The following is a 20,681-nucleotide window of genomic DNA, read 5'->3' on the forward strand; positions in this document are numbered from 1 at the left end:
TGGAGTTATTAGAAGCCCCGTTTTTTGTTCAAACAGGAAAGTGCGCGCCTGACCCGACGGACAAATCACGTGACTATAACGTTTACAACCTGAAACAAATGGCATGTGCATCCCAGGCCCATTTTGGTGAGTGTTGCTATGGAAGTTTTTTTGTCTCGGAGTTGAATGTAGGCTCTGTTATCATTCGTCTTTATTTTTTGTTTAAAAAGAAGCAGGAAAATGGACATTTGGTTGAGGAAAAATGTCACTTTGACATGTGTGTATTCAGCAATCTATGTTGCCATCAGCATTTGAGCAGAGTAATGTCCTTACTTCAATAAACTCGGCTGTAAATAACATTCTTTCCACTTCTTTTACTCCATTAGCGTACGATGTAATCGTGGACGGTGTGGTGGATAAAGGCAATTTCAAATTCTACACAATGAGAATTAGCGCTCCTCTCAAGCAAGGTGGGGATATTTTAAGACGCTTCGGGGAATATTAATTTGTCTTCTAGGTTTTTAAAACCGAAGAGGTTATCAGAAAGTGCCCTCGAAGTAAAGGACAACAGGTGATTAAGTTGCATTTGCCGCATTGTTTGAGACGGATGATGTCAAGGGTTTGAGTATTGTAACTTGTCGTTTCCTGCACTCTTCTGTCCACGAAAATATTCTAGCGTAGAATGTAAAATGTCTCATTGCATCAGCCGTGTTTCCTGTTTCCTGACATTTTCAACTGCAATCTGAAGGTTCACAATCCAGAATAGCACACAGATATTGTTTACGACGTGGTGTCAGTGCTTAAAGTTCCTTATAGAAAAAGTTGCACTGAAAAGGTTCTTTTGAAAAGTATCGCTTTAAAAATGAGCTTGGGCAGGACGTTTGGGTGAAATTGAAATACAGTCTCCCCGAAAAATTAGGTTTATAAATAAAAAAAAAGATTGGAACATAGTCTGCTTCAACAAAGTATTTCATGCCAGAGGTAAAGCCCTAAGAGTATTTCTAAATACGGCATTTCTTTCGTAATGAACATTTAGTATTCAGCTTACTTAGATGTGCTGTAACTCTACCGCCTCATTGTACGCTGATCATTATTAGGGCTGGATGACGTGGTGGAAGATACCACGCGAACGTTCGTAAAGAGCAAAACCTGTGAAACTCCCAACCTTGAGGAAGGACTGAAATACCTGCTGATTGGCAGCGGAGGATTACCAACTAAAGATGACATGGGACAGGAAGTGTGAGTACCTGTGCATTGTAACGTGGTTTTCAAGGAAATCGTACCCATGAGAGTGCTTTTAGGTGATAGGGGATACATTGTTTCTGGCTGGTGTTTTTTATAGTGTGCGATATTTCAGACAGTGTTCCCGCTATCGGTGGGGGGTGTTCTCCGGCCTGCGGTCTGGATGTACTTTTTTAAAGGACTGTGGCTCTTTTAGGGAGACATTGCGTATTGTGCTTTTCAGTGGTTGGCCTAGGTTGGTTGCTCATAGGTTTCGGTTTTCTTTGTGCTTGACAGGTTCACCTATGTAATCGATGAAAGGATGTTCTTCTATAAATATCCCACTCAGCAACAGTCAACAAGAGGCAAATGGAAACGGATAGTCGAGAAACTCGTGGAACTGAAGCGGCAGTTGCTCACTGGTGAGGGATGCGGTACTTAAACGCCCGTCACCCTGTAGTCAGCCGCATGCTACATGGTCGAGAAATCTTCCAAAAAACTTCCAGAAAGGCATTTTTGACATTTTTCAAGACAAGTTGAGCGTGAGAATCGCATGTTGACGGTGCACCAACTCGATGGTTATTGGCAAACACCTAAGCGTGCGACTGACTTGGATACAACTCGGTTCCTTGCTGTGTTTCATTAGTATGGCACGTGTAACTATCATAGCATGCATGAACTGTAATGTTTTAAAAATCGAGAGTTCAGTCTTGTCGGTTTTTTTTTTGTTATGTATAGCGTATTATTTTTAAAATCTGCTGTCAATAGAGAAGTTTTCATATAAAATTGAGATTTCAAGCTATTCATATGTCAAAAGAAAAATCTTCTTCAAGGCTACAGGAGCAAACCGGACGTTTTGTGACGTTTTATTTTTTTTCAATATCTTGGGGTACACCGCTTTCTTTTCTCATTTACTCGGGACCTATATAAGAAGAACATTTCTTGATGGCATGATTTTTTCCTACGTTGTTTTAGGTGAGTCAAAACTCACTTGCACATAAGTTTTGGCGAATGTGTTTGAGGGGACTGGAAATGATATCATTTTTGAAGTGCATTTAAATTTTGAATTGTTAATTTTTTTCAGCCTTACTTCATATATTTGTTAAGCTGACATGTAATCATAATTGATTAGCACGTAAACTTCATCAGACCTGAAGTGTTAAGAAAGGTATTGGCGAATTATTTTCCTTGAAGTTAGTTGTCATTTGTACCAATGGCGTCACAGTGTCTGGCTCACACAAGAAAGCCTGCATGCAGCGAATAAATGACGTCATCAGTCAGTACGAAATCTTACTTTGAAGGAATTATTTGGTGACTTGGTTTCCATGGGTAAGGAGTTGAAACATTTGTCAGAAAAAAAATCGAGCTAAAGGGTGACACGCATTTTACTTTTATCCCTGGAAGGACACCAGGTCTAAAGTCACTTAAGATTAAGACGTTTCACTCAGTCATACGACGAAAAAGAGAAAAACGACGTTTGCTTCGTGTTGCATAAAACAGTATGCAATATAGTGTCATTTGAGACTTTAACAGAATCGTTATCTGCTGTCATTTCTCAATGTTTAGTGATTGCTTTTAACTCAATAAAAAATGCAAGAAGCTAGAGAGTTGTTTCCATTTTTTTTGGGGGGGGGGAATCCAACCTGTGTCCCAACCCCACCAGCTGCTTGTGTGTCCTTGCCGACTCGGAGACAACTCTCGGACAAACGGTTGAAGTACACAGAAAACAAAAGGATTTTTTAGAATCACCCGGTCAAGGTAATCTACACCATTGCTCTCCAATCACCACTGTATCCTGTCAACACCGTCGACGGTCGAGGGGCCGTCATTGTCTATGACCAACGTTGGATAGAATTCTGCCCGTTTGCGAAAATGTGTCGTCCGAAATGTTTCAGGCCCATGTTTGAACCCACCAAGTTTGCCAGACAATCACAAATAAACCGCTTGTTATCCAACTTTCTAAGGTTACGTTTGGCGGTATGCTATAAGGTGTACATGGTACTTCGGCTGAACTTCTGAAAATGATGCTTGGTAAAAACTAATAGGTATGCCTGGGCGTTCTGTGTCTATAAGAAACACCCATATCCGATATTGCTCTAAATCTTACTTCTAACGACGGCTATACCTATTCCAGCAACGAGAAACCTACCAGAGCATTGCTGATCGAAGCCGAGGCATCCAGCCGGCGGCTTATTCACCCTCGCAGTTGACTTCGCTTCAAAGTCACAGGTTTGAAGGCCAAAAGCTACAGATTCGAGGCCTTATTTTGTTGGATAAATTACCATGGAAATTAAGGACGCGTCTAACACATTGGTGTCAAATTATGACTTTTGTAAGAGGAGATAGTTTTAAGCGTCAGTTCAATTTATGCTAAGGAGAATTTGGAGAAACGACGAAGTGGAGATTCTTTAGTTCCAATGGGCCAGGACGGGAAGTGTCCGAGCCTATTCGAGTAAAAACCAATTCCACCTTTTGAGTCGTTTCTCAGACTTAAATCACATCCCTCCCTCCACTATTGTCCAAAAAGACAAAACGTCTTTACTAATGCTTTCAGCCATGAAGTTAATGGACAATTGTGTCCAGCGTTGGCTAGCCATGTACATCTGATAAAAGCATTACTCCTGGCCCTAACCGTTAATAAGCTTTTGTGAGTTAATTTTGAATAAAATCTGGCACACCGGGGTCCTTAAATTCACGTGAAAATGACAATTTGAATTCTCCATACTAAAGACACTGTTGCTATACCTCGGGATTCGAGGCAAGCTTTTGATTAGTTACATAAAGACGCTTTGCAACAATATACTGTTCTCAATGGATAAGAAGGGCACAAAGGGACAAGCCCGTTCCAGAGATGGTAGTCGCTATGCAAACCCTTGCCCGAATCACGAGGTGTAGCAACAGTGGATTAAGTCTGGGGAATTCAAATTGTTATGTTTAAGTGTAATCAGATACCTCAGTACTTCCAGATGTAATTGAGTTTCAATCTGCAAAAGGCTTATTGGGCTAAATCTTCAGCTGGTGCACAACAATTTTTTTTTGTCATTCAAGTACTCTTTACATGCTTATCAAGTCACACGCAGAGACATGCAGTCAGCCCCATCAGTGTATCGCAGGGCACACTGTTTTACTGTCCAAATGGATTCATGTCTATTAGCTGCGGATATTTGCTAAATTGAAGTAATCAAATCGATATGTTTGTACGGAGCTGAGACTTGTACACCACCAATAAGCAAGTTTATCGAGCGGCTGATGTGGAGCCACGGTTCACTGGCTCTTGAAACGGAGATAACGTTTGCGACCTTGGAATTACATGTCCATGCTAATTTACTGAAACCCCTCAGTCACCTGCAGGAAGATACGTGCATTTGGAGTATTTTCCTATTCGTCTGGGACGTACCATAGGTAGGCTTCGAAAAGATTAATTTGTTTTGCAAAATTAAACACGAAGTTTCATTGTTGAAGTTTTTAATTAACAGAAAGAGAGTTACGACTGAGGTTTAAATGAAACTTTCGATTAAATGTGAACTGCACACAGACAAAGGCAAATAATAAAATAATCAAAATTATACAAGTAGCATATAAATCTTAATAAGCAAAATGGACAAAAAATATGAACTAAAACTAATCTGAACAGAAAATATAACAGCGTCAAATCTAAAATTCAGAGAGAACATTAACTTGTACAGAACATCTAAAATGGTGTACTTAACTGAGCGGTTTTTTTTTGTTTGACATTGTAATAATTCAGTGTCACAGTTGCTCTTCTGTGTCTATGAAGTGAAATTTGATTCGTGAGGTTTTAAGAATGTAGAGTTTTTTAAATATGTACACAATTTTTAAAGAATCTACAGTTGACTATACATTCTTAAGAATAATTGACACTTTACTGAATGTGGAGACATCACAAGGGTGGTTTAATACACACGGATTAACATTTGTCCTAAACATGGGCCCTTCCTGTTCGGCAATTCTCTTTCCGTCTCTTTAAAAGAAAAAGGTATCTCCAAGTGGCTGTTAGAAATGTTCCTTCAATCCACTGATTTTTTTTAAATTTTCCATTAGGCATAGCATGATTTCTAATTAATTTGGCTGTCTTCCTTGGAAACCGATAGTCGAGTAAATTTAGTAATTTAAAATATTTACAAGTTGTTACCGGCGTCAGATCCCAATAACCAATTTTCTGTGAAGAGGAAAAAAGATGTATAGTCTCTAAATAAAAAACTAAATTTAAAGTAAAAACTGGTCAATAAATTGCTTTGTGCACTATAAGAGGCATAAATGAAACTTGTTTAACTTTGTAAATTTTGAATAGGTCATGCTATACTTTTCGTAAAATAAATATTTTTTTATCCTTGTCAAGTTTCACAGAAACATTCTGACGAAAACATTGCAAATACAAAAATCTTCAAAAGTCCCTCTTTGCATCGGAAAGCCGGAATAGATTGAAAAGAGCGATGTTTCTCAGTGTAATTTATTTTCTTTCAAAGGCTTAATCTAATGACTCCTGTATAAGCGATTGTTATTTCTAATGATTTTATGTATCTCGGATACAAACATATCCTTCTATTCTTGTCCTTTAAGTGGTTAAGATGCAGTTGTTAAAGATTCACAAATGAATGGAAGACTTAATTATTCGGAAGCAAAAAGCCGTTATCAGAACTGCACAGGCTTCAGGGGTTTGTTAGGGAATAGACAATAACAAAACAGCCATTATCAAGACGAGGAGACTAGGTGCCAGACTGACACCGACGTTTGGTTCCAGTAGTTCCTGAAGGTTACTGGAGCACCTCTGCCACACTTCGGCGACAGATCGCGGGTACCCGCGCTCTGGCTGGAACTGCCGGTCGTCGAACCTGTAGTAGTCTCCACTTGGGGTCAAGAAGTAAGTCCGCCTGTTAATCCACTGCATGGCTGCCCCGACCCGGTTACCCGGAATGCGCCAAACACTCAACGGGCGGGGATACCCACCTTCAACGCCACCGTAAAAGCGATAGTACCGGTCACCTTTATCAACAAACAAAACGAGTCCATTGGCACGTCAGAATCGACTAAATACGTCAGATTAAAGTCAGACTCAAATACGTACAATTGATTGGAGAAGCTAACAAGCACCGTCCAGCTCAGAGCACCTCTCACAAAGATAGAATATAGGCATATCCGATATTTTTGCAGTTTAATGGCAACCAGTAATCACGAAAGATTGTTTGGTTATGTGCCTCAGTTTCAATGCCTAAAAGTTTTTGCTGAAATGCCCATATCTTTACCGTTTCTGTCCCAGATAAAAAACATTTAGAGGCCACCTGTTAGCTGTTTGATTTTAGAACATGCGCGAGTGTTGACAAAACGGTAAAAGTGCATATTGCAGTGACAGCTCCAATACCCACACTGTGGAGAAAATAAAAAAAAACAGTAAATTATTCTTAATAGGGAATTATTGTGAGGCCCTATAATTATTTGCCTTACCTTTTTTCTATTCTATTGGAACTGATTCCCGTTTCTGTTGCACTTGGGCATTTTTTTTTTAGTTAACAACATGGCAATATCAACCAGATGATGCCAACGTAGTCACATATTTTTCTTCATTTGAATACCTCTTAATACAGGTATAAGGACCTTCGGTAAGTCAGTGGCGTACCTTTAATGAAATACACTCGGCTGTTTCCGCTCCATATGAAGGCAGCGTCAATGTCGTTCGGCAGACCTCTCCAATTGGGGGCGATATCGCGTGGATAGCCGTTGTCCAGTTCTTCATTGTCGATCCTCCAGTATTGACTCCCCTTAAAAAACGAAGAAGCCAACAGACGACAAACGGTAAGACCGCGCCGCACTGTACTATGTGCACAGTGGAACTGTAGCGTTGGATATTTTGTGTGACCCAAAAAATGAAGACTGTGGGCGAAACGGTCTCCCGGAACTACGGCTACATCTGTACTGTAAGCACATGCCTATAATGTTAACAGTTCTTGAACAGGCAGACCCAATAGACCTGATACGGCACAAGATTCGGACGCAGTTACAGTTCAGACATCTATAGAACTTATGCATAGTCACTATATTCGAGGTGTATTTGGTCATTCCTGTGACGCACCGGCTTGATTTAAGTCTAATCTTGGAATGCGTTATGAGTTTGGTAGCCATCCGAGTAGTCATAATAGTTCCCACCCTGTCATGCTTGTAACCAGTATTTAAAGAGCTCGATGGGATATGAAATGGTCAGTTGTTTGTAACTAGTCATATTGCTTGATTTATACATGTATGAGGCTGGATTAGCTCAATGGTTATATTTCTACAAAACTTTGACGCATTATTCTTGCGCAACGTACTTTGCCGTGGCGTACGTGCGATTCTCCCTCTCTCCGATCGAGTTGTGTTGGCACATAACGTATGGAATTCCATATCTGCTGTCGCCCGTCGCCCGTCGTCCGTCGCATTTTGCTTTTTGTTGTGTCCCAATTCTGCCATTTACCAGTTCCAAACATGCCATTTTCCGTCGTGCGTCGCCCGTCGCCCGTCGTCCGTTGTGCGTCGTCCATCAAATGGGTTGCATAGGACATGCAAAAGCCGTTGTTTAACAAATGACAATGTGATGATTTCGCACATTGTAGAGAAAGTTTTGTGCATGTGTCGTGTGACCGACGACTGTTGCACGTCAGCGACCTGACGACTGTTGTGTGTATTTTGTGCAATAGATTTACTCAGAGGAGAGAGGCGGGTCCGCACAATGCCCTTGGGAAGTTATTGAAAGTTAGCGTGTAGTGCCCTTGGGAATTTAGTAGGTTTTAATTTACAATCACCTACAAACCTAACTTTATATTCTCAACTCTTGAGGAGTCTCATCTTCATAAATAAATACACTTCTGGTTATTGTCATCCTCATATTTCAGATCTTCCTCCATGTTTATATTATAGTGTGGCCTATGCTGTCTCATAATTGTTGGACTGAATAATTAAATCTAATCTGATATGCAATCACGGAACGTCATGTTGCACTGAATACATATATCATTCTTTGATTAATTTGTGGTCACTTAGCAGTTTCCTGTCCTCAATTTAAAAGTTGAGCGGACCCACTACTTCAAGGTGGCAACACCCCCCACGTAACCGTGACATTCCTATTCTGCAAAAGTGTAAGCACAAACGGGTTGCCTCATAATCTGTCCAACTGTCTGATTTAATCCAGCAGGCTCGTCATGTAATGTGCGCTCACTGCCAAAAATGCTCACGTACAAGCGATCACATAACAGTCAGAACTGCTCCAAAGTCCCCAAGAAATACTGCAGAGAAACCTTCACTGCTTTGATTAAGTGCTACACTGCTTATAACAACGTTGCGATACCTTTATGGCCAAGGTGACGAGGGTAATTTTGTTTTGGGCGACTGAGCTCCTGTTTCGCGTATCCACGTAAACGAGTTAAAACTTCAAAGAAGACGAACAAAAGCAGCAGTAAATTGAACTTGTCTGATCTAGGTACGGTTTCGATGTCGATGATTGCAAGTCTACATTTCGTTCGCGGGCTTCATACCTTGAAAATGTAGGTCTTCCCACTGGGTGGGTAGTAAAAGGCTGCGTCTATGTTATCAGGCAGGCCCGGCAACGCAGTAGCTATGGGTTTGGGGAAGCCTGTAGCTATTTGGCTCGTCCCACTCGCAAATTTCCAGACTTGACTCCCTGTAGGGAAATGCAAAAACCCTAAACACTCTCTCAATACCTGCTGTCTATATCATATGATGGCTATCAAGCGTTTTTGACAGTGTAAGATGGTATTGCCAAGGCAGCTTATTTCTGACATCAGCTGTAACGCGATGAAATAGATTGTTTCAATATAAACATGTCCACAAGACGGTTACAGCTCAAGTCCTGTAAAGCCCTCCGTGCTTTCATGGTGCACGGAATCAGTCAGAAATATTGTTACCTCCAATTTGTGTACTCCACACCGCAATTCATATCGACGAGGGTTTTACTTACCTTCAAACACGTAGGTGCTTCGATCACGCGTGGTTGTCACCGCATCCACGTCGCCGGTGCAACCCGGTGGGTCAGGCGGCATGTCCTCCTCAGAGGAACCATAGGGTTTTTGACCTAGTTTGAGAAGAGCGGATAATTGTGGCTTCACAGCTCCTGACGTTACAAGAGTATCCATCTAGATGGTCATATTAATTCGTTATGAATAGGTAGTGAATTGTATTGGAAAAAAGCATCACCAAAATGTGGGTAAAAAGCGAGTTAGCTGTGACAATTGACGTTTTGCGACAAACGTGCACGTAACTATTATCTACGTAAATATTGCATTCATGTGACATCAACGGTTTTACTTTCTCAGCTAAGGTAAGCATACCCAGAGTAAATATTATCAAAATTTGAAAAAAAGCCTTTTTCATGTGCTCAGTACAGACTAGTTTGACTGAGATTGTAGTGAAAGGGTCTTCAATTAAAGTAGACTCTAATACGTTCTCCTTCATCAGAGGTATAAGATAAAAAACGGGTTGTTACTGAAAGACTTAATCAAAGCACCATTTCGGCTGTGTAATCTGTTGTGTGCGATCACTGTTAAGTAGCAACACAGGCTCACGTCAGAGACTCGTAAAGATGGCCATTGTCGCTGTGATGCGGCGATTACAAGGCTCGAGCTGGACCGCGAGAGGGGGCAATTTTCTTAGCAACAGAGGCTCCTTTGGTGGGAATTGATCTTTGCCGGTTCACGAATGACTAGGACATGCACTCATTGCTACCAACAAAATGAACACTTCCAACCAACATAGCTTTGTTGAACCGATGAGGGGGTGCTTCTGCTTTAGGTGGATAGCTTCACGAGCCCCGATCGCGAGTAATCTAGTAAAGAGTTATTGAACCGTAGACAAATTCGTGGGCGTCTCTAGAGGGTGGGGTGTGACACTCCCATTAGTCAGTTTGGTTGGCAAAATCGTGGTGCTGTCAGCAAGAATGGAACAGGAAGGGGAAACAAGGAGGTGGTCACGTACGTGTAAGGTCAGCGAATCAAATCATCACTACACTCATGAATTTTTACCAACGGTCCGTATGCAAATTTAATGATGGCATCCCTCCACTGAAAATGACTCAGCTGTAGGCAAAGTCTGTTGGTATAGGTAAAGTGGAGATATACGGATACATAGAGAATTTTAGCACCTTCGCAGAGCAAAGAAAAGGGGTCTTACCATATAGAGCCTGAATTCCGGCAATGTCATCGCTGTCTAACTGCATGTTGGGAACATATCCACTGTAGGTTGGCGCCATCAACGCACTACGGACATGGGTGTGGCCCAGGCCAAGGGCGTGGCCAAACTCGTGGGCTGCCACCTGAAAGAGGTTGATTCCTGCATGGAGAATTTTTAAAAGTTGAACTTTAAGAGAGATGAACAACATTTTTGCTGCTTCTTGGTTTCTTTTGCAACTTCGATTCGGCGAATGATTTTGTGTGGGTCATATCGATTTAAAAAAAACTGACTTTCAAGGGTTAATAATCCAAAAATTCAGATTGAGGATGCAACCGTCTTGAAATTTGGTGGCCCTGTCGGCGAATGAAAGAAATCTGTATGTAGACAAATACACATAAATTCCTATATCATAGACATCCAGTGCTTTCAAGCATTTCTCATTAAAACTTAAATCAAAAGACTCACGATTGTTCTTCGCTATCAGTTTCCATCTCTGATTTGTCAATCAGTAATACTTAGCGCCGTTAATTAATGTTAAGACAATACTTCCATTGTATTTCCTCAGGCTTCCAAGCAATAGATTTCATTTGGCCAGTGGGCAATACTTCCATTGGCTCATTAAAACTATTCATTTTTTTTGCTACGTTAGACAGTTAGTGTGGGCATAAACTGATTGAAATATAGCGTTCACTTGAAATACAACTTGTAATATATCCCTCCTTGGAAAAAGCCATCAAACAAGCTTACAAGCTCACCTGCGTAGGTATTCATGGTCCAAAGCTCATCTTCGTCGAGATGGACTCTCCCATCGTAGGGGAGAAATGCATGCGCCAGGACGCCTCTGGCGCCGTCGAAACTTGCCTGGTCCCCGTGGTCCCTGACGGCGAACCTAACGGCGATGTTAGCGGGTGTGTCGCCAAACACGCGCGTGAAGGTGAGGGATGAGACATTAGACCAGATCTGTTGATAGCGAAGGCAAGAATGATTAAAGTCCCAGAATGTGGCTATCCAAGTGGAGGGGAACAAGGAACAATCCAGCAACAAACTGAGAGCCATTGTTGGCAGTGGCAGCGATTGCTCATCAAGATCGGGTGAACCATGCTGTAAAATCCGTGATGCAATAATGTACAGTTGGTTGCATTATTATATTTCTTCATATCCGTCTGTTTTAGGCGTGAGGTGCATTCGATTCTAAGGATAAGTTTGGATGAATCTGGGAAGCTACCCACTAAATACTCTGAAAGCTTCATCTCAGCGTGTATGGTTAGAGTGAGCCAGAGCTTTGTGTTTGTATTGGTTCATAGGTTTTGTTTATATCCAGCTGCTTTCCACTTAGTCTACCTCGAGAGCGGCGACGAATGTGTTTTCTATGTCCTCTCTGTTGGTAATGTCGGGGGTCACGTTGTCGATGCGGTAGGTCAAACTACTGGTAGGCCATCTCCTTCCATAGGAATAGCGCCTCACCCGTCTGGTGGCCAGACTGCCGTCAGTTATGTCCGGCACACCGCAGCGGGGTCTGTTCATCATGGCAAGTGTTGCTTCGTCAAGTTTACCTGTAATGGGAAAACTCTTCATCAACGGACACGTGAAAAGATGTAGTTGCTCTTGAACATGTTCATGCTAATGTGAATTAGTCACTACCCATGTATTGACAAACAGATGACGCTCACAGAAGTTACTGGTCCAAAATGGATCTTAAGTGTTTTTCTAGGAAAATCACCGATGTGTTTTGAGTTTAACAGGTTAACAGCTATTTCTTTTCGTTTGCATGAGAGGCATGACTTCATTTTCCGCAGTTTTGGGTATTTCTGTCTTTCGTTGTTTGCCGCATCTGTGCCCCTAGTGCCAGCATAGATAGTGTAAAGATACCTGTTCTTGGAAGATTTTACATGCCTCAAAGGTAGAGTGATATACCATAGAGCTACAACCCACAGAGCAATGTTGACATTGCTGTAGGTTACTCACACGTTTCATTCAGCCCAGTCATGAACTGAAATTTGCAAACGCCCCTTTCCATAGCTTCGCTGTTCCATGTCATTCCGTCCGAGGGCTTCCCTGGTTGCAAGTAACCGTACTTGGTCAGGTACCTCTGAATATTTTTCAACGTCGTATTTTGTCAATGACTAATTGTATCCCTTATCGAGACCCTCTTCCCTGGCTTAGCTTCGAGTAGATTTGTTTAATAGCCAGGACAAGACTGGAAACAAAAAACTGATTAGGTTGGAAGGCCTATCTGCAATTTTAAGCGGACTCTCAAACCTTTCAGCAGTAGCCTTTTTGGAAACATGTCTTCAAGATGCACCTATCATACGTGTAAACATACACGTTGGGTAAGGGCAAAACCCTTAGTTTAATTAACTTCTCTTCTTACTGGCCAGGCTTATCTATAACATATGAGTACACATTTTATACAGTAAAAAGGAGACTGATGGGGTAAAATTGAATAGTCTTTATTTTCTTTACTTAATGCAAGTCTGTCTTGGGACTTTCACGATGTGAAAGGTCCTAAGGGGTTATTGTACCGCTTAATTAGAATTTAACCAATAAACATTGACAACGTCTAGGAAAAATAGTAAACGTAAGGGGGTGTACATTTCAAACATTCAACTTTTATGTGTAGGTATGGCGCCTTAGGCAGAATGCCAAAATTTTTTTTAGATTGGATCTCCTCCTAGCAGGGTCACGCTCATTTTCAAGGGCTCCCAACCAGACCTGAGCTCACCCAGGCCAGTTTTTACTCATCTTGCCCCGTTAGTGATATGCCGGAACAGGCTGATGCACTTTCACAGTTTACGAAAGAGGGTCTAAATAGACAATCTCTAAATAGGCTATGTATTCAATCTGTACGTACCGCAGCATCGCCCTCGGATTCAACAATGGTCGAGTCAGCCAGTGTGACAGCATAAGCTGTTATCAGCAGTATCATGGACAGCAGCATCTCGATTTGACCGATGAGCTATACTAACGAAAACTTGATCTGCTTGCAGCGCTACTACCACCGATTCATCTGATGCCTTCCTGGTCTTCCCAATATTCCTAAGTTTCGCTGTAAGTCTAGCCCGGTGTCTCCTGATCCCTGCCTTGGAGTGATCATAGTTTTCGGTACAAAAGGCGTACATGCAGGCCCTATTCCAAGACGACGTGTGACCTGGTATTGCATGAACCGCTAACCAAAGGAGACATCATTATTCTGGCTCATTCGAGGATGAATAGATTTCTTCATGGGTTTCGTAAGGCTGTCCTTGCTCAGCCGTGTGGCCTGGGAAAATGCTACGTCATCCACTTTTTTTTTTCAAAATGAGACAGTACATGTACACATGTACACGGGCCTTGCTCATGGACAGCAGATATAACAAGCTTTAACTTTTCATCCAGCATCACTGTTTGTGAACACCAATCAATCTTTTCATCCTTCGATTGTTCAAATGTAAAGCTGTTGTTTTGTGCTGTGGTGTGCATGTGTGGTGCGCGTAAACATTCTTTCCAAACAGTCATTGAAGACAAGTATAAAAAAACAGTCACCGATGACAAAATTCAATACAAGCGTATTAGTTTTATTCCTGCATCCCGTATCCGATTAAAGGTGATTTTTATTTACTAGATGCGTGGTCTTAAGAAATAATAGCCACATAAAATATGTCATTGTTAATGAGGAGAACGCGTCTACATGTCGAACAAAAGCAGGTCTATACATGCCTAAATATTAATACACGACCCAATTTTACAAAAATGTACCCTTTTGCCAACTTCCTTTGAATTAAATAAATATATGTAGCTTCAAAATGTCACTTTCTTGGTTTTCAGAAAAGGTGTTTATCTCACGATGAATTCATAAGATTTGGCCTGATTTGAAATATTCTGCAACTCTTGATTCGATGATTTTATTCTGTTTTCACCATACAGTACCATTTGTGATCTATTTTTCACCGCTCCGATTTGGTAACCAGCGTCAAAACACTGGTTTTCATTTTCCAGCTTCTGATGTTGCTCCGCCCTCCTAGCGGCTAAGCTACAGTTCTTTGACTGAAGCAAGGGAAAATGATATGAATAAAATCCGAAATGGTAAAGGTAAGATGCATGTCTGTAGTTGGTCAAATAAGTTGGCTACGGTTGGCTAGATTTGATTTGGCTAGACGTGAGTTTTGTGGCTTTAGTAAAAGTGCCACCCGTGTGGTCCCACACTAAATGTTACCAATTCTTATGAATGTACAATCATGCAATTAAAAATAGCTAACTACAAAATATGCATTACAATTGTGCACTCTCATAAAGGTATAGTGAATTAATTACACGGAATGTCTTTTACACTGCCCTTAAACCTGTGCGATTTTTAGTACCTGTGAGGGCAGACAGAGCAATGCAGGGTGTATTAGCCTAATGGCACCTCATACGGTTGCACCGATGGTTGAACACTCTGCAAGGAGGTAAGATGGTACGTAGAAATATTGCTGGGCCCAGAGCGTTTGGGGTAATAATGGTGTAATTAAGCATCTTGAGAGTGTTTTGGTACTGGAATGCGCTTTAAATACGTCCTAATTACTACCTATTACTGGGGTATTTAATTGAAATGGTTTATGTTACTTTGTTATGTCATAATCCATTAACATTTAACATTAAAACCCCTATACCCCCCTTTTTACAATTTACACTTCTTTTCAGGAATCAGGAGCAGAAGAACAAAAGGCTTTTTTATCTCTTTTTCGGGAAGGGCGCAAAAATACCGGAAGAACGAATGTCGTGCAGAGATAAATGTGGCTCTGAAAAGGATTACACATCTGATGCTCCCCCGCGCTCGGTAATGATTTCCCCGTAGGGCCTCTGCAAGTGCTCTGGGCCGGGCACCAGTGACGCACTCTCTCCACTGCCATCAAGGTCACTGCTTTCGTTAGATCCACGCTGTTGCAGCAAACACCAGCAGAGCCCCGTCAGCGTGCGGCCGCAACATCCCCACCGCCATAGGGTCTTCACTCCACCCCAGACGAGACCCCCTGTAACAGTTTATATGCCACACCAGTTTCATATTTGCCTATAGAGGGATTTCACATTAGCGCCGTCTGCGCATATCTGCATCGAATCCGAGGCTTTCTGTGTTGAACTTCGTCGCGCGAGCCTGCGGAGTCCACACAGTACATGGAGTATCCGGTTAGTAAGTGTGACGCCACTTCAGTCTAAACCACGCCCACTGCACAAGATACATGACCATCGCGGGTACGTCAGTTCGCGGTCAATTGTCGTTACTTTTCTTTGGATTTTACGTGTTGAGTCATCCTGAAAGACTCTTCCACGAAATTTTCAGCCTAAAAAGTCTGAATTTAACTTACCTTTATATATTTGTGTCTTGACTCCTTACTTTCAATCGTCTGATTGTATTAAGAACAGAAGCTGACACATACAGCCTCGTTTTCAAACGCGGAAGTGCGCAGATTGACGCTAAAAGCATCGTGTTAAGATCCCTCTATTTGAATGGAGATTCTCCGACTTGAACACAACGTCTTTACAAACCAAATGTACCAATATCATAAGAACGTCGCATTAGACAAAGCCACCCGTTTCTCCGAAAGTACCATGCACATTATATAAAAAGTATGGACTTGCAATGTCGTATTCAGCCACTGTGGGTCACTGAGGCCACTTAAACTATTTTAGTAACACTGGGCCGAGAGGTTAACTGGTTATTGTTGATCAAATCCTTTTGGACAAAATTAGTTACAAATTACAATGATATGTAAGCCAGCAAGAGCATGGTATTCGTCACGGAAAAATGGCTGCCTGCGGCTTCATCAGTCAGTACAAAACTACATAGAGTCCAGACATTTTTATGTCGCCTGTGGGAAAAACACGTAACTGTTTGCCATTGGGGGTAACATAAGTCGGATTTTTTTCCAAAATAAAAAATTGTAGCCGCCAGAACTTACCTGCGACAAAAATAACGATGCTGAGATTCAGCAGAATCAGGAAGACTGCGAGGGCGCCCTTCCTTTCCTCTTCAGACTGGCTATGCTCATCAGTTGGTAACAGAAGCAGTGAGGCCGCCAACAAGTTGAGAAAGATGGCACCAAGAGAGCACATCTGTAGACGGTGCTCCGTTTCGTCCTTCATGGGCCGGACGTAGGCATGGATGAGAAGGAACCCGACAGATATGGTGATGGTGGCGAACATGGTGAAATGGTCGTCTGGCCCGTAGAGCAGCACAAACAGTGTCTGGACGATCTTGCGGACGAGTTCGACTACTTCCCAGTACCAGAACTGTGGCTTGTAATTTTCGCACAAGAAGGTCTTCCAGCTGATCTTCTCGTGGCCTTGCCCTTCGGCAGAGCTATGCGGGTTGTCTGGTGCTCGCCATGAAGTACTGCCGAAGTTTGTCACCTCCTCGTTGGAGGCGTTGATGCTTTTAGCCTGCCCGGGCAGACGACACAAACTCTGCTCCGCGGATTCCATTTGGGTGTTAGATGACATACTTCCCCTTCTTCCACTCTCTCCACTCCAGATGCACACACTCTTCTTTTGTCTGTTACTCCTCCAAAGCAACAGGAGTAACACCAGTGGGAAGCCAGCAACGTACGAGAGACTCACCCTGGCAGCTTGAGTGAAGTGAACGTGCTGCTCCGTGGTGCAGTCGACGGAGTAATCGGACCGAAGCCTGGTGGTGTTAAACGCGTCGTTCTCATCCAGATAAAACAGGTCACAGCCGGATGGCAAAAGAGTGAAAATAACACTGGACAAACTGGGATAGGACACAAAGAGCAGCATGACAACAAATAAGTAACACCTCTGCCTGGAAGTTGCCAGAACCTCCTTGCGCCTGGAAACGGTTGTTTTCTTGACCAGTAAGCTGCACACGGCGAGAACATAGAAGCTCCATGCTGCAAATACAACGCCCACAAGAAAGCCTAGCCCAGCCACAAACTCGATGTATATATTTGGATAAGTGAAATCGGGAAGGTAGCAACGTGGACTGACGATCAACTGCATGACATTCACCTCTAGGAGTTTCACAAAGGAACCAATATCCTTCAAGGTTCCTGGCCAAGGAATTTCATCCAGGTCCGAGAATATCTCACCCATTACCTGGTAAAAACCCAGCATGATTTTAAATCTGGCCAGAATGAGACTGATGACAGACCGGCTCGTCCGGCTGTTTTTACGTAAGTCCCAGACAACTAAAGTGATCACCAGTGCAATAAGAGCAGCGACTGCCGCCACTTCCAGCAGGAACATCCCTAGGGTCGGGCAATGGAAGCAGTGATCGAACCAGGAATAGTACCCCTTCTGGCACTCGGAGCAAAGCCATCCCTCGTAGCCGTCATCACAAGTCGGTCTGATGCTGTCCCCGTTATTCACGCAAGACTCTGCACGCGGGCAAGGGTGCACTAGCGGAAACGCCCCCAAAAAACTCTCTGTCCAGTGGTCTTTAGTCGTTGGTATTGTGCGCAGATTTTTGACAAACCGCTCATAGGATCGAAAGTTTCCGTCCGAACCCCAATCCCAAGTCCACCAGAATCCGGGCAGGAGGTGCTGGTACTCCCCTGTACAGTTGAGTCCCTCTGCTGGACACGGGTAGCACTCCCCGAAGCGATCCTTGCGGTAGTAGTTATCCACACATGAACATGCACGAAAGCCAGCGTGAAGGTTCTTCTTGGTTCCCGTAGGACACACAACGCAGTCTGCAGGACTGATGCCAGGGTGGGCAGCTGGGGTGACATAAGTTCCGTCGTTGCACTTTTGACAGTTGATCGAGTGGGATTTGCCAGCAATTTGCCCTGTCTTGCTTTGGTAAAATCCTCCTGGGAACAGTCAAGTATTGTTACTATTGGTAAGAGCCATTAAACCAGAAAACGTTTTAGTTTTAGAAAGTGATGATATAGTACTCAGAAGACTGAGCCCACGGTCTACGCTCCGATATTGGACAGGACTCTTAAAGTTCTGTTTCTAGGCCTGAATATTTGCAAGTTTTTGCGAGTCAAGCTTGGATCAAATTCTTCTCATAAAGATCAAGAATGTAACTGGCCTTCACAGTTTGATCAGATTAATGCAGGTGGAATGGAATTCCCCAGAAAGTTTGTTAAGGACATCGTTCAGGACTGAATTATCCAATGGGCACAGTACTTTGTCAGGTGCCTATACGAAAAAAGGAGCCTTCGAATTATCAAAGGGCTTACAAACTACCGTAGACATGCCATAAGACACAAATACCAACATCAACGCACAAAACTTCGGCTGTCCTCCCCATCTAGGTCTTACCTGCCGGGCAAGCGACGCACGTTTCCTGATAAGGATCCATCCAGTAAGCGCCATAGTGTCCTTGCGGACATGGTGTACATTGCCAGACTTGTTTTTGAGCCCGGCGGCATTGGAAGCCCGACCTGGACAGTACTTCAGCTATCTCATTCGGTACATCGATCGGCTGGGCGAAACCATCACCAACTAGCTCTCTGATAGGTATTTAAAGAACACAGGGAGAACATCGGTGTTATCTCAGAATCCTTCCAATACTGGCCGAAATTTGGACGGAAAAATACCCATTCAACCGAACCGTCCTTCTCGAAAAGTCATCTGCACTAGATGCATGGACACCCGATCCGACTTCTCACCGCTACTTGGAAGTAGGTTGCACACGAAATCCCCCATGCTATAAGTAGGTCGGTATCATAGGATCGTAGCATGGACTACATTCGTCGCATTCGCTAGACCAGTTTTAACTTGTGCACCGCAGCAAGTGGCTCTTTGTTGCGTTGCAAGTGGGGGCGCTTTTCATGCCCTACTTGCAAGTATGGCGAAAGTAGTCCCGCCACGATCCTATGATACCAACATGCTTATAGCATGGCGTATTTGCTGTGCAAGCCCTACTTATAAATAGCGGTGGGTAGTAGGATCGGGTGGCATGGAGTGGGGAATCATTAAGGTTACACTTCGGAAATGCAGCATTCCTCCGTTAAAGTTGAACGTTTTTGTGGTGAAGCGAGCAATATGAGTATGTTTGCGGAAGCGCAAGGCAGCGATTTCTCTTTTGTGAATCTGCTACGTTTTGAGAAGAATTGTACGGAAATTCAACATTTTGTACAGTATGCCCTGTTCTTCACTCGACATTTCCCATCACTTTTGATTTTATCACCTTCTGAATAGTTAATTGAACAACGCCATCGTCGTTATAACAACGAACATCTATGGTTAATCATTTTAGACTGTTTCCAATATTTTTACCTCTTTATAATGATGGAACGATTTTACCGCCTGCATTTTAATACTCTAGGGCACACATCATTCAACTTACATTTTGAGGTCCGTCCGGTTTACTACTGGTGCAAACTGCAAACAGTTGTCAATCGCTCTGTTATAGCATTGAAACAAATGTTTACAACCTCATTGGAGTTGTTAAATCTGTTCAGATTTTTCCAGGTGCCTCCCTTTTTGACTTAGGAAAAAATGTCAGGCTTAAGTTTTTCACGCACTCCTCTGACATGTAGGCAGGACATCCGTTTAATGATAAGACAGAGATCTTGTTAAAGTGCAACTTGCAAATTTTAAAGGGAGAGTGATCGAGGGGAGTGCATGTATGTGTACATTTTTTGATGCGACATGCATGACTATACACTGTTATCTTCCTTCGTTTTTCACAATAGCATGACAGCCGTCTTTGCCAAGAAATGCCCAGAAAATGACAGCAAAGTTTTTATCCTTTAAAAATATCTACCACCTCGAAGTGTAGTATCTCTCTTACGGGACTACATTTGACGTCACATTATTATGGCGTTCTTACGTGTAACAGTTGGCGCCCAAGTCTTGCCAAACAGAATCGGGAACCTTGGCCAATTTAGCGCCATACAGAGATCTGTAAAAAAGATCTTTCGTTAATGGAGGTTGAGCTAACAAACTACGGATATAAGAGAAAAGTGGATCAATATTGCGAGACTGTAACAACATGGGACCTATTTTGCATTATGTTTTCCCAACAGCAAGAGGGTTCTATTGCAGAAAATACGACAACTTCTATACCTACAAATGCATTTCCAAATGCGCATGCGCAAGCATAACCCCTGATATAACACAAGCCTTGACGTGACCCGCACGTCCCCCTATGTCCTGCGTAGCTAGCCTCTTTTTACCAACACACGCACCGCTATGTACACGCGTTCTCCCTGAGCAACGTGTCGTTACTTAGTTCTTGACACGACTCTATCTTACTCCGACACTTTCAACCGTGTGTGTTAATCGTGGATAAGGAGAAGTTTGTTCAGAAGTCTACAGGTAAATATCGATCATGTGGCGGCCCGTTATCACCTTCCGACTTCGACGTTCACTTGATCTGC

The 20,681-nt window shown here is 42.7% G+C and overlaps 3 protein-coding genes across 3 annotated transcripts in view; 1 reads left to right on the forward strand and 2 right to left on the reverse strand.

The window, feature by feature from the left end:
• LOC147797358 (A.superbus venom factor 1-like) overlaps nucleotides 1-2,805 on the forward strand; it is a gene marked incomplete at its 5' end in the record, with an annotated part of 36,600 nt that extends 33,795 nt beyond the window's left edge. The window contains 4 exons of the mRNA XM_087143241.1: nucleotides 37-126; nucleotides 366-449; nucleotides 1,077-1,218; nucleotides 1,498-2,805. Coding sequence (XP_086999367.1) covers nucleotides 37-126; nucleotides 366-449; nucleotides 1,077-1,218; nucleotides 1,498-1,642 — 461 coding nt within the window. The remainder of the gene's footprint in view (nucleotides 1-36; nucleotides 127-365; nucleotides 450-1,076; nucleotides 1,219-1,497) is intronic.
• A 141-nt stretch (nucleotides 2,806-2,946) lies between these two features.
• On the reverse strand, nucleotides 2,947-13,535 carry LOC110986884 (stromelysin-1-like). Its single transcript, XM_087143242.1, has 9 exons — nucleotides 13,226-13,535; nucleotides 12,340-12,463; nucleotides 11,716-11,927; nucleotides 11,130-11,334; nucleotides 10,375-10,533; nucleotides 9,167-9,280; nucleotides 8,724-8,869; nucleotides 6,836-6,977; nucleotides 2,947-6,204 (listed from the first exon to the last, which is right to left on the reverse strand). Exons 1-9 carry the CDS (start codon nucleotides 13,310-13,312, stop codon nucleotides 5,882-5,884), a joined length of 1,512 nt encoding a protein of 503 aa, XP_086999368.1. The 5' UTR covers nucleotides 13,313-13,535; the 3' UTR covers nucleotides 2,947-5,881.
• A 1,606-nt stretch (nucleotides 13,536-15,141) lies between these two features.
• On the reverse strand, nucleotides 15,142-20,452 carry LOC147797359 (uncharacterized). Its single transcript, XM_087143514.1, has 5 exons — nucleotides 20,132-20,452; nucleotides 19,646-19,702; nucleotides 18,616-18,806; nucleotides 16,290-18,158; nucleotides 15,142-15,362 (listed from the first exon to the last, which is right to left on the reverse strand). The coding sequence occupies exons 1-5, from the start codon at nucleotides 20,293-20,295 to the stop codon at nucleotides 15,142-15,144; spliced, it is 2,502 nt and encodes an 833-aa protein (XP_086999640.1). The 5' UTR covers nucleotides 20,296-20,452.
• Nucleotides 20,453-20,681: the final 229 nt, after the last annotated feature.

This window comes from Acanthaster planci, linkage group LG11 (genome assembly GCF_054643075.1).
Source record: "Acanthaster planci isolate LZ-2023a linkage group LG11, COTS_SCS, whole genome shotgun sequence".
Taxonomy (NCBI): domain Eukaryota; kingdom Metazoa; phylum Echinodermata; class Asteroidea; order Valvatida; family Acanthasteridae; genus Acanthaster; species Acanthaster planci.

What these genes read in the sequence shown, in the direction of transcription:
- LOC110986884 (XM_087143242.1), bottom strand. Translation starts at nt 13,312, where the DNA reads ATGCTGCTGTCCATGATACTGCTGATAACAGCTTATGCTGTCACACTG. An exon ending in CATTCGTCGCCGCTCTCGAG is followed by an intron (nt 11,335 to 11,715) that starts GTAGACTAAGTG and finishes CGCTATCAACAG; the next exon opens with ATCTGGTCTAATGTCTCATC. An exon ending in AAGCACCTACGTGTTTGAAG is followed by an intron (nt 8,870 to 9,166) that starts GTAAGTAAAACC and finishes ATTTCCCTACAG; the next exon opens with GGAGTCAAGTCTGGAAATTT.
- LOC147797359 (XM_087143514.1), bottom strand. Translation starts at nt 20,295, where the DNA reads ATGTTGTTACAGTCTCGCAATATTGATCCACTTTTCTCTTATATCCGT. An exon ending in AACCGGACGGACCTCAAAAT is followed by an intron (nt 18,807 to 19,645) that starts GTAAGTTGAATG and finishes AATACCTATCAG; the next exon opens with AGAGCTAGTTGGTGATGGTT. An exon ending in GTGCGTCGCTTGCCCGGCAG is followed by an intron (nt 18,159 to 18,615) that starts GTAAGACCTAGA and finishes GACTGTTCCCAG; the next exon opens with GAGGATTTTACCAAAGCAAG.